At 58.1% G+C, this 11,886-nt stretch overlaps 2 protein-coding genes across 4 annotated transcripts; one reads left to right on the forward strand and one right to left on the reverse strand.

Annotated features, from left to right (window-relative positions):
- Positions 1–90: 90 nt before the first annotated feature.
- Positions 91–4,813, reverse strand: METTL1 (methyltransferase like 1). 2 transcript variants are annotated; one of them, XM_029072709.2, is made up of 6 exons: positions 4,660–4,813; positions 2,077–2,216; positions 1,311–1,495; positions 954–1,067; positions 680–803; positions 91–589 (listed from the first exon to the last, which is right to left on the reverse strand). In XM_029072709.2, exons 1-5 carry the CDS (start codon positions 4,740–4,742, stop codon positions 720–722), a joined length of 606 nt encoding a protein of 201 aa, XP_028928542.1. In that variant the 5' UTR covers positions 4,743–4,813; the 3' UTR covers positions 91–589; positions 680–719. The 2 variants fall into 2 exon arrangements, with proteins under 2 accessions (XP_028928542.1, XP_028928540.1); XM_029072707.2 differs by having other exon boundaries at positions 680–781; positions 4,660–4,805.
- Positions 4,814–5,155: 342 nt separating this feature from the next.
- On the forward strand, positions 5,156–9,941 carry EEF1AKMT3 (EEF1A lysine methyltransferase 3). Of its 2 annotated transcripts, XM_029072667.1 has the most exons (3): positions 5,156–5,351; positions 7,500–7,615; positions 7,945–8,578. In XM_029072667.1, the coding sequence occupies exons 1-3, from the start codon at positions 5,169–5,171 to the stop codon at positions 8,345–8,347; spliced, it is 702 nt and encodes a 233-aa protein (XP_028928500.1). In that variant the 5' UTR covers positions 5,156–5,168; the 3' UTR covers positions 8,348–8,578. The 2 variants fall into 2 exon arrangements, 1 of the variants encoding a protein (XP_028928500.1); XR_003762292.1 differs by lacking the exons at positions 7,500–7,615; positions 7,945–8,578 and adding an exon at positions 9,854–9,941 and having other exon boundaries at positions 5,262–5,351.
- The last annotated feature ends 1,945 nt before the right edge of the window (positions 9,942–11,886 follow it).

Below are 11,886 nucleotides of genomic sequence, written 5' to 3' on the forward strand. Positions count from 1 at the left end.
GGAGCTCAATATATACTATTTCAACTCCTACTGGACTAGGATCAGAGGTCAGCTCAGGCGAGGTGGGGAAGGATGGAGAAAAACTCAAAGGGGAAGAAGGAACAGTTTTAATCCACTGCAGACGGCGCCGTGGCTCCCGGCCACCAAGATGGAACGATCTGCTGGAAGCCCAGGATCCGGGGGGCGCGGGTGAGTGTCCCAATGCTCCCCCGGGAGTTGGTGGTCTCCCAGCTGCCTCAGCTGCCGGGGGAGCGGAGGCCTCTGTCCAGGCTCAGAAGGAGGCAGTTTTCACCGTGGGGAGGCCGGGGCAGCTGGTAGAGGCTGACCCCAGGTCCGTGGACCGGTCAGTGTTCGGCTCTAGTTCGGTGGAATGGGAGGTCAGCGTCCAACATGGTGTGGGGCGTCCATCCCAGAGCCCGGGTGTGGAGATGAGTGTCCAGGCTCTGGTGGAGGTGGTGAAGGGTCACTTTTTGGCCGGGGACTGCCCGACCCTCCGGAACACGGCTGGAAACGTCTGGCCTCCGGTGCGCCCGACCTTCTTCCCCTCCTCTGTCGAGGTGTCAAGCCTCTTCACGATGGGGTCGTCGCTCTGGGGGATTGGAGGCAGAGGACCAGAATGATCACTCCCTGTCCCTCACCCCCTTCGCCCCCCTCCTCCCTCCGGCCCCCACCTTCTCACCAGCATTTCCAGGGGCACACGCTCAAACAGCGGGTGTTCCTCAAAGTGAGTACAGATCCAGGAATGCAAGTCCGCCACGTCCGTGACCGTGTACACCAGCCCCTGTCCGAGACGATCCCCCCGCCCACCCCCAGCGAGTTCCCGGTCAGCCTGGCCCGAGCCGGAAAGTCTCCGGTCCCGTAGTGGCCGGGCTGACCGAGGCCAGCGTGTGCTGAGGCCGACGGCCATGGGCCCCTCCGTCTCCCCGCGCTCGCGGACGCCGGGCGGGCCTCACCCCGAGGGCCAGCACGTAGGCGTACTCTGCCAGCAGTGTGGGGCTGATGATCCGCCACTTGTGTTTCGTCCGCTTGAAGTGAGGGTCCGGGAACAGGAAGAACATCTTCGTCAGCTGGGAGCGACAGGCTGGTGAGAGGAGGCCCCTTCCCCTCCTCCCCCACGGCCCCCACCCCACCCCACCAGTCTGTGGTTCTCTCAGTTCCTCCCCGCTGCCCCCCCGCCCCCCCGCCCCGCGCTGCTCCCCCGACCCTTTCCCCGGCCCTGTGCGGCTTCCCATATTCACCCTGGCCCTGTGAGATTGTCCCGTCCCCGTCCCGCTCCCATCCCAGCCTCGTGTGCCCCTCCCGCCCCCCACCTGTCCTTTTCGGAAGAAGTTGGGGAGGTGCTTCATAGCGTTGCTGCGCAGACAGGCGATGTTCTGGTATCCGCCCTCGGAGGCTGCCCGCAGGGCCCGAATGCGGTCCTGGACGTAGTCCGAGACCTTCACCCTGATCTCCAGCCCCAGCATCAGTGTGGATGGGAACAGGGGAGACAGTTCCACTGTAGAGACATGAGGAGGGGGTGGGGGAGGAAGACAGTACTCCTGTAGAGACCGGGGTTGGGGCGGTTCCACTGTAGGGACATGGATGGGGTGTAGTTCCACTGTAGAGAGCTGGAGGAAAGGGTCAATTTGGGGGAAGTGGGGTCTGAGTGTACCAGCCGGGCTGTTCTGCTTCATTGGCTTAGCTAGCTGTAGGGGCCGCCCTGACGTTGGCCCTGACCTGCTCACTGACCCCGCTCACTGAGCTGCCCGGGGCAGGTACCGCTCCAGAGTTTGAGTAGACGGTGACGGCTCAGCCTGGGTAGCCCGATCAGCCTCCCCCGGGGCCCCGCCTCACTGCACCCCCCCCCCCCCCGCGCCCCCCGCCCCCTCCCCTGCCCCCTTCCATGCGGTTGGGGCCGGGGCTCCGGGAGAGCGGAGCGGACTGCTCTGACGTCAGAGAGCCACGCGCCCGGGTCCGAAGGGGAAAGGCCATGGGGCAGCGTAGCCTCCCCAAACCTGCCGAGGCAGCAGAACCTGTCCACTCTAGGAGGGCCGGGGGGGACAGAGGAGAAGGAGCGGGAACTGTGGCAGGACTCACCTAAGAGGCCTCCGTAGCCACAGCCGATGTCTGCGAATTCCACGCGGGCAGGGGGCCGCCCCTCCTCCTCCTGCTTTGTCAGTGGAGGGCAGAAAGCGGGGAACAGCTCAGACCAATCCATGTCCTCAGGCCGCACTGGGCTGGAGGAGGACATTATCACCAAGGGGAAGTCAACATATGCCAGATATGCCAGGGAAACCAGAAACCCCCAGAGGTCTGTGTCACTGGACAGAGGGAGGGAGGGAGGAAGGAGCCGAGCCTGCAGGGTCTTTGGAGTCTGCAGTCGGCCAGGCGGGTTTTCCTGAGTCAAAGCGCCTCCGGCCCCTTGGCGGCAGTCGGTCCACAGGGTGAGGAACTTAGCAAATCAATCAATCAATAGTATTTATTGGGTACTTACTGTGTGCAGAGCATTGTGCTTGGGAGAGTTCAAGACAATAAAGCTAGTAGACATGTTCTCTACCCTCAGGGCGCTTGCAGTCCACACTGAGAGAGAGCCATTAAAATGACTTACAGATTTATACATAAATGCTGAGGATGGGGTGAATATCAAGTGCTTTAAGGGGATAGGGAGAGTCAGAAGGGAGAGGGAATAGGGGAAATGAGGACTTAGTTGGAGAAGTTCTCTTGGAGGGGATCTGATTTTAACTAGGCCTTAAAGGTGGGGAGAGTGGTGGTCTGTTGGATATGAAGGAAGAGGGCGTTCCAGGCCAGGGGCGGAACGTGGGTGAGAGGTTGACGGTGAGATAGATGAGATACGGAGTTGATTGGCATTAGAAGAGCAAAGTGAGCAAGCTGGGTTGTAGTAAGAAAGCATGGAGGTGAGGTAGGAAGGGGTGGGCTGATTGAGTGCTTTAAAGCCTATAGTAAGGAGCTTCTGTTTCCTGTGAAAATGGATGGGCAACCACTGGAGATTTTAGAGGACTGAGGAGATGCAGTCTGAATGTTTTTTAGAAAAGACAAAACACAACATTCTTTACGGTACAGTGCTCTGCCCACAGTAAGCCCTCGATAAATACCATTGATTGGCACACTCAGAGATGAGTAATCACCTCTTTCCCAAGTTGATCTCCCACCTCCAATTTGGCAAGATTGGGGGCGGGGGCGACTTCCTCCCTTTCCCATTTCCCCAAGCGTTCTCGTCTGGCATTCCCTAGAAATCAAGCACTGTAGCCCAGGGTCAAGCAGCCATCGATCAGCCAGGCCCTGGTCTCCTACTCCAGCCCAGCCCTCACATTTGGCTCCTCCTAATGCTAACCTAGTCACTTTTCCTCCATCTCATCTCTCTCGCCGCTGACCCCTCGCTCACGTCCTGCCTTTGGTCAGGAACACCCTCCCCATTTATATCTGACAGACTACCTACCACTCTCCTCAAAGCACATCTTCTCCAAGACACCTTCCCTGACTAAGCCCTCATTTCCTCGACCGGCCCTCCCGTCTGCGTGGCCTCTGCAGTCGGCTGTGCTCTCTTTGAGCATTTTGATTCTCTCCCCCGTCCCACTTTGCACTGTGCCTTATTCTCGCCTGTCCTGCCGTTGAACCCTGGCCCACGTCCTACCTCTGGCCTGGAAGGCCTTCCCTCCTCAAATCCGCCGAACAATCGCACTTCCCCACTTCAAAGCCCTACGGAAAGCTCACCCACCTCCTCTAAGACGCCTTCCCAGAGGAAACCCTCCTTTTCCTCAGCTCCCTCTCCCTTCATTCATTCAATCGTATTTATTGAGCGCTTACTACCCCACAGCACTCGTGTATATATATGCACACACCTATAATTCTATTTATTTATATTGACGCCATCGATGCCTGTTTACTTGTTTTGATGTCTGTCTCCCTCCTTCTAGACTGCGAGCCTAATGTGGGCAGGGATTGTCTCTATTGCTGAACTGTACTTCCCAAGCGCTCAGTACAGTGCTTTGCACACAGTAAGTGCTCAATAAATACGACTGAATGAACACCACTCACTCTACCACTTCCCCTAGCTGTAACTGATTTTAACGCCTGTCTCCCCCGGTAGATTGTCAGCTCTCTGTGGGAAGGGATCATTCTTAGCGACTCGGCTCTGGTGTAGAAGCAGCGGGGCTTAGGGGCTAGGGACCGGTCCTGGGAACCACCTGTCTGCTGTGTGACCTGGGGCAAGTCACTTCGCTTCTCTGTGCCTCAGTTACCACATCTGTAAAATGGGAATAAGAGTGTGAGCCCGATTAACCTAACCCCCCACGCTTAGAACAGTGCTTGGCACATAGTGAGCGCTTAGCAAGTACCATGATGATGATGATGATGGTGATGATGAAGCGTGGCTCAGTGGAAAGAGCCCGGGCTGGGCAGTCAGCGGTCGTGGGTTCTAATCCCAGCTCTGCCACTTATCAGCTCCGTGACTTTGGCCAAGTCACTTCACTGGGCCTCAGGTCCCTCATCTGTCAAATGGGGATGAAGACGGTGAGCCCCACTGGGGACCACCTGATTCCCTTGTATCTACCCAGCGCTTAGAACAGCGCTTGGCACCTAGTAAGCGCTTAACAAATACCGACATTATTATTTGATAATATTATGCGGGGAGGGAGGGGAAAGGGCGGCGGGGTGACTCACTAGCGCAGCGTGTGGTCCGCCATGGGGTTGGAGTGCGCCCGCTGCCGGTAGAACCGTTTCTGGGGGGGCGGAGCGCCGGCCATGGCCGGTCCGGTCCGGTCCGGTCCGGTCCGGTCCGGTGCGGTCCGGTCCGGTCCGGTGCGGTGTGGTCCGCCGCGGCACGTGCAGCCCGGGCTGCTGGCGCAACCAAGTGACGCCGGACCCTGCCGGGCGCGCGCGCACCTCTCCCGGCCCCGCCCCTCTGGCGGGCGGCGGCTCGGCGGCGCTCGGCGGCGCTCGGCGGCGCTCGGCGGCGCTCGGCGGCGCTCGGCGGCGCTCGGCGGCGCTCGGCGGCGCTCGGCGGCGCTCGGCGGCGCTCGGCAGGGCCGAAGGGGTTTCTGTCCTTGGCCAGGAGGGGGAGCCGGCCGCCCTCCCGCCGCCACCCATTGGCTCCGGCCGGCGTGCGTGCGCGCGCGCGTGCGCGCCCCCGCCCCCGCCCCCGCCCCCGCCCCAGGGCCCTTGCTTTCTGGATGGCGGAGCGGGAACCGGAGCCGGAGCCGGAGCCGGAGCCGGAGCCGGAGCTCCCGCTGGGGGACGGGCTGTTCGCCGACGCTTTCACGGAGGAGACCCGTTTTCGCTTCTGCGGCCACGAGCTGAGCATCGCGCAGCGCTTTGGGGCGCGGCTCGGCGTGGCGGCCCCGGTGTGGGACGCGGTGAGACCCGGTGGCGGGGGGGGGAGGAGGGGCGCCACGTGGTTCAGTTAGTAGAGAAGCGGCGGGGCTCCGCGGAAAGAGCCCGGACTTGGAAGTCAGGGCCTGGGTTCGAATCCCGCCTCTGCCGCTTGTCAGCTGCGTGACCGAGGGCAAGTCGCTTCACTTCTCCGGGCCTCAGTGACCTCATCTGCAAAATGGGGATGAAGACTGTGAGCCCCACGTGGGATAACCTGATCACCTTGTATCCCCCCAGCGCTTAGAACGGTGCTTTGCACATAGTAAGCGCTTAACAAGTACCACCATTATTATTGTTATTATTCTCTGTGCCTCAGTGACCTCATCTGTCAAATGGGGATGAAGACTGTGAGCCTCACTTGGGCCAACCTGATGCCCCCCGTATCTACCCCAGCTCTTAGAACAGTGCTCTGCACATAGTAAGCGCTTAATAAATACCAACATTATTATTATTATTATTAATCCACCGATCTGTGGCATGGATTGAGCGCCCACTGTGTGCAGAGCACTGTTCTAAGCGCTTGGGAGACTACACTGCAGCAGCATTAGCAGACGGGTTCCCTACACCTAACGAGTTATAACCCGGAGGGGGCTTCGCCGGGTCACTTGGGGAGAACCGGGGGCGTAGGGTGGGCCGGGCTGGGTCCCCGGGGAGGATCAGAGTCTGGGATGCTCCATTCCTCCCCGTGAGGGTGGGTGTCCAGCAGGGCTGAAGAAGTTCCCTGCCAGTGGGGACTCTCCAGTCCTCCCAGTTTGATAGGCAGTTGTCACAGTTGGGGTTCCTTAAAGTTTCTCTGCTACCCAGTAGGCCCAGTGATTTAGAAAAATGCAAGCTCCGCCGCCAGCCAGTCCAGCGGTCACTCGTACTTACTGAGCCTTTACTCCGTAGCAAGCACAGAGACAACACCCTTTGAAGGGGGTAGTCGAGTTAATAGAGATGAACCTTGCCCTCCAAAGCCTCATAGTCTAGCCCCGCTCCGGAGAGTAGCCAGCCCAAGCACACGCCCTCCTGCTTTTATCCACACGCAGACAGTGTCCGGTGTGTAGACAACATCGTGCCGTACAGCATGAGCCCCCTGGAGACCGGTCCACCGGGGGTGATCCCGGGTCTTTCTTCTGCAGGCCGGGCCCCAACGATCCCCCGCGTTGGCACCTTGTTGCGTCCTGTTAGGTTCGTTAGAGGTCACAAACACCCTCCTTCTACACCCTGTATCTTCACCGCTGGAGATGGACCATCCTGGGTTGTCCTCTGGGGCCAGAGACCCGAGAGGAGCTGGCTGTCTCAGCTTCCAGAGGTGATGAATGACATCGCTGGGTTCCTGGTGGCTGTCAGCTCCTCCCCGGCCTTGGGCTGGCCTCCAGAGGGGCTCCCGTGGCGAAATGGGGATTTTGGGGGATTTGAGTCCAGTCTGGGGTCTTAACTGCTCAGGGTGGAACGCATCAACAGTCTTGCTTGTTCCTTTTAGATAAAGGGAAAGGTAAATAGCATTCTCCCATCGCCTCCTGTCCTCCCACCCATGCTCCTGCATGCACATACATGCACACAGACGTGTACACGTACTCATGCCCGTCCCTTACAGGGTCGGCCGACCTATCCCCTACTTTTCCCCTACTTTCTCGACTCTCAGGAGTCCTGTTTGGGGCCAGATCAGATTTCTAGCTTGTTCCCAAAGGCCGTACCCAGAGTCACCCCCTCAGGAGCGGGAAAATGCCAGGGGAGTGGAGGGACCGGTGGGATCATCTGCCGTTCTCCTCCCCCGGACCCGGCTGGCCTTGTTGGTCCACTGCTCCCAGTTTGCGTCGGGAACTTCGGGCTAGTTTGCCCACTGGCCTGTGTTTCGGGGCTGGGGGGTGAACCCGGTACTCGTGCTTTCCCAGCCTGCCCTGTGGGACCTGGAGATTCCTCTCCCGGTTTCTGATGGGTGCGGGTTTGGATCCAGGGACCACCAAAAGCACCGTTCCAGCCTCCTGGGGCTCCTGTTGGAGGCAGACGGGGCCCCGGGATGGACGGGCCGGCCGGGGGTGGGCACCGCGGGGCCGCTGGGGGGCTTGGTGCCCTCAGGGAGTCAACCGACACCGTACGCTGCCCCCCTTGCCCGGCTCACTCCATCTCACACCTTCTGTCCCTCCTAGGCCCTCAGCTTGTGTGGCTACTTTGAGCAGCAGCAGTTGGACTTTGGCGGAAAGAGGGTGATTGAACTGGGGGCCGGGACCGGTGTCGTGGGCATCCTGGCTGCATTGCTGGGTGGGTCCTGGGGGGCTGCCGGGGGCCAGCGGGGAGGGGAGGGGGGGTGGGTGAATCCTGTCAAGTACCATGGACTGACTGTCTCCCCCATCAGATCCCTGAGGGCAGGGACCGTATCTCCTCCCTCTCCCAATACTGAGCTCAGTGTGGGTGTGTGGGTGTGTGTGTCTGTCTCCCCCATAAGCTTGGCAGCTTCTTGAGGCCAGGGACCGGGTCTCTCGCTCCTCTCTGGCTCTTCCAGCCCAGGACTCCAACTAGGGGTGCCTCTAGAGATCAGACCCAAGATGGACCCTGACCCCTCCCCATCTGGCCCCCTCTGTGGTCCTCCCCCAGGGGGGTGACGTGGACCATCACCGGACCTGCCCCTGGCCCTTGGAAGCAGATCCAGTGCAACGTGCGAGCCAAACGTGCCAGGCCCGCCGGCCGGGCACGGGTCCGGGCCCTGCGCTGGGGGCAGGACCAGGGACTGTTCCCGGGCGACTTCGACCTGGTGCTTGGTGCGGACATCGTCTACCTGGAACCCGAGTTCCCGCAGCTGCTGGCCACTCTGCAACACCTGTGCGGGTCCCGCGGCACCGCACTCCTGGCCGCCAAGATGCGCGAGGAGCACGGCACTGGACGCTTTTTCCGCTGCCTGCTGCCCCGTGCCTTCCACGTGGAGCTGGTGCATTGCGACCAGGAGCAGAACATCCACATCTACAGGGCCACGCCCAGGGGGGCCGGACCCCCGGCCTGAAGGGGCCGCACCCGACCCCCGCGTCCCCGTCGAGGGCCGGGCGGGGGCATCCCCGCCCCGGAATCTTGCCCACCGCTACCGCTGTCCGGTTTCTGCCCTCCTGTGGCGGGGGCCGGCTGGAAGCGCGGCCGAACGGTTGGCCGAGTGGTCCCGGGAGAGGAGGCCCGGCCGTCCGGGCCGTCACCGGGCCCCTTTGGACGCTTTGGTCATTAAAGCCCTCCTGGAGCCCAAGGGTGTTGCTTCCTTGCTCTGTGGGTCCATGGCCCAGCTGGGGAAGTGGGGAGACAGGGGCGGTTTGGCTGGAGAGGGCAGGGAAGCGTGGCCCACCGGCTGGTCAGCAGGATGACGGGAGCCTGATTAGACTTTGTCTCTGCAGCGGCCCCTTCCAGGCCCTCTGGAACATGTCCGACTTTGGCCCACACTGGTCGCGTTGAGTCAGCAAGCAGGTTACGTCTGGAAAATGGCCATGGTTCCGCCGCCCAACTGCTCCATCTCAGTTTTGTCTCCAGATCCTCTCTATCCCCCGATCCCCCGTCTCTTCCCTTGGCTCTAGGGGCGCCCCCAGGGCTCTGCTGGGTCCCCTCCTCTCCCTGTAGCCCCAGTGGGGGAGCTCATCTGCTCGCTCACCTGGTTTCAGCTGCCAACTCCATTATTATTGTTGTTGTGGTATTTGATAAGCCCTTATTATGTGTTGAGTATTCTCTTGCGGGAAGATCCAAGATGATCAGGTCGGATGGCCACGCGGGCAATTCCTAAATCCCTGGACCTACTTTCTCATCTGACTGGCAGTCTCTTAGACTGGAAGCCCCACCGGGGGCAGGGACTGTGTCCAACTTGATTGTTTTAAATCTACTTCAGTGCTTAAAACAGTGCTTAGCACACTGTATGTGCTTAGCAAATACCATCACCAGCCATCCATGCGGCGTGGCTTAGTGGAAAGAGCCCGGGCTTGGGGGTCGGAGGTTATGGGTTCTTATCCCGGCTCCAACACTTGTCTGCTCTGTGACTTTGGGCAAGTCACTTGACTTCTCTAAGCTTCTGTTACCTCATCTGTAAAATAGGGATTAAGACTGTGAGCCCCACGTGGGACAATCTGCTTACCTTGCATCTGCCACATCACTTACAACAATGCTTGGCACATAGTAAGCACCTAACAAATACCATAATTATTATTATTATCCATCCATAGTGCATCTCCTCTTGCTTTGAGGACATGTCCTTCCTGATAATTCCACCTTACCCACAAACTCAACAGGCCCAAAAATGGACGATTCCCTCCTTCCCTCCAGAATTTCCTCCTCCCCTTTAGCTCTCTTGCTTGAGTCAGTGCCACTGCCCCCCTGCATCTCAAAAGCTCGTGGCTTCAGCTTCCCCTTCAGCTCACCTCGCTCAATCCGCTGGCAAAAACCTGCCTGTTCTCCACTCTCCCCCAGATCCCACCTCCAATGGTCAGGACTGTTTTGTTGCCTTTCTTACCTCCTTTCTTTCCTTCTTCCTTGACCTCAGCTTTCACCTGGATGTTTCTGAAGGTGTCCCAGCCTCCTGCTAACCCTATCTCCCCAGCTCCGCCGACCTGCCACACCCTACCTCGCCCCCTCATCAGCGTGGGCACCTGCTGAAGTTCATCATCATCATCATCATCTCTGGTCAGTGGAAAGTCTCTAACCTGTCAACTCTGTAATCCCTTTGACCACAGCCTCCTCACTTGCCTTCTCTCTCCTTCCTGAAAAACTCCCAGAGATCCGCCATTTATGCCAGGCCACCAGGCTCCGTTAGGGCGGCCTCCCCAATGTCCCCTCTCTCGACGTACACGTCCGCGCCTCCGCTCTGCACTCCACGCTGAACTTGACTCCCGTCCCTCTGACCTGGCCCCCCAGCCCTAACCCGGAGGTCTGGTTCACCCCACCCTCCCTTCTCTAACCCGCAGGCCTGGACGTCCCCCAGTCGCTTTCTCTGCTCGGGCGCTCGTCCCACGGAGAGCTGCTCTGAGGGAGGAGGAAAATCCTTTTACCAGCCCGACCTGGTCCTCCCCATCCTCCCCGACTCTCACTCTGCCCAGCAGAGTGCTTCTCCCTTGTTGACTAGGGTTCCCGTGGCCCTCTCTGGCTATTCCTCACTTTTAACTCTCCTTACACCTTCCTGGGCCCCACCTCCACCATCTCTCACCCTGATGATTCCTCCTCTTCCCACCTCCCCAGCTCCATCTTACTCCTTCATTCCCCTCTCATCTTTCCAGATGCTTCTCAAGAAGAGATCTCCAGCCTCCTTTCAAAGCCTGAGAAACAATGTGGCCTAGTGGATAGAGTACAGGCTTGGGAGTCAGAAGGACCTGGGTTGCCATGCCAGCTCCACCACCGTCTCTGTGACCTTGAGCAAGTCACTTCACTGGTCCTCAGTTACCTCACTTGTAAAATCTGAAAAATGTAAAATAGACTGTGAGCCCCATGTGGGACAGGGACTGTGTCTAACTTGATTTGCTTGTATCCTCCCCAGTGCTTAATACAGTGCTTGGCACATTATAAGCGCTTTCCAAATACCAAAATTATTACTATTATAACTTCTCTATGCTTCAGTAATCTCATCTGTAAAATGGGGATTAAAACTGAGCCTTAGGTGGGACAGGGACTGTATCCAATCTGATTATCTTGTATCTACCTCAGAGCTTAGTACAGTGCCTGGCACAAAAGTGCTTAACAAATACCATTAAAAAAAAAAATGCCGCCTCGGATCCCGTCCCTCTGCACCTTGTGGGCAGGGAATGTGGCTGCTTATTGTCATATTGTGCTCTCCCAAGCACTTAGTAGAGTGCTGTGCACACAGTAAGCACTCAATAAATATGATTGAATGAATGCATTAAAATGTTCTCTCCCTCTCTGATCACCATCTTCAACTGCTCACTCGCCAATGGTTCCACCCCTCTGCTTTCAAACATACCCTCATCACTCCTATTCTCCCTGCCTTCAAAGCCTTAGTGAAGGCCCAGCTCCTCCAAGAGGCCTTCTCTGACTAAGCCCCCTTTCCTCTTCTCCCACTCCCTTCTGCATTGCCCTGACTTTCTTCCTTTGTTCTTCCACCCTCCCAGCTCCACATAACTTATGTACATATGTGCAATTTATTTGTATTGGTGTCTGTCTCCCCCACTCTAGGCTGTAAGCTCATTGTGGGCAAAGAATATGTCAGTTTATTATTGTACTCTCCCAAGCGTTTAGTACAGTGCTCTGTACACAGTAAGTACTCAGTAAATATGATTGAAAAGAATGCAAAAAAGCGTCTTCAAAATAGTGCTAGTAATCCAAACTGACCCTTAACATGAACTCATTTTTCAAAGATTGTCATTAAAAATATAGGCGGTAGACTAAGCTCCTTATGGGCAGGGAACATGTCTACCAACCCTGTCGTATTGTAATGTACTGTCTTAGTACAGTACTCTGCAGACAAAAAGCGCTCAATAAATATGGTGGTGTCGCAGAACCAGCCGTGGCATAAGGACTCGATTGGAGTTCGGTCAGAGCAGAAGCTTTATTCCTCAAGCTAGAGAG

This window comes from Ornithorhynchus anatinus, chromosome 10, assembly GCF_004115215.2.
Source record: "Ornithorhynchus anatinus isolate Pmale09 chromosome 10, mOrnAna1.pri.v4, whole genome shotgun sequence".
Lineage (NCBI taxonomy): Eukaryota > Metazoa > Chordata > Mammalia > Monotremata > Ornithorhynchidae > Ornithorhynchus > Ornithorhynchus anatinus.

Bases quoted from the DNA above. Each gene is read 5' to 3' on its own strand.
- METTL1 (XM_029072707.2), bottom strand. From the start codon at position 4,742: ATGGCCGGCGCTCCGCCCCCCCAGAAACGGTTCTACCGGCAGCGGGCG. The intron at 782-953 runs GTGAGGCCCGCC...CGTCTCGGACAG, and splicing joins CCTACGTGCTGGCCCTCGGG to GGGCTGGTGTACACGGTCAC. The intron at 590-679 runs GTGAGAAGGTGG...CCAATCCCCCAG, and splicing joins GTGTGCCCCTGGAAATGCTG to AGCGACGACCCCATCGTGAA.
- EEF1AKMT3 (XM_029072667.1), top strand. From the start codon at position 5,169: ATGGCGGAGCGGGAACCGGAGCCGGAGCCGGAGCCGGAGCCGGAGCCG. The intron at 5,352-7,499 runs GTGAGACCCGGT...TGTCCCTCCTAG, and splicing joins CGGCCCCGGTGTGGGACGCG to GCCCTCAGCTTGTGTGGCTA. The intron at 7,616-7,944 runs GTCCTGGGGGGC...GTCCTCCCCCAG, and splicing joins CTGGCTGCATTGCTGGGTGG to GGGGGTGACGTGGACCATCA.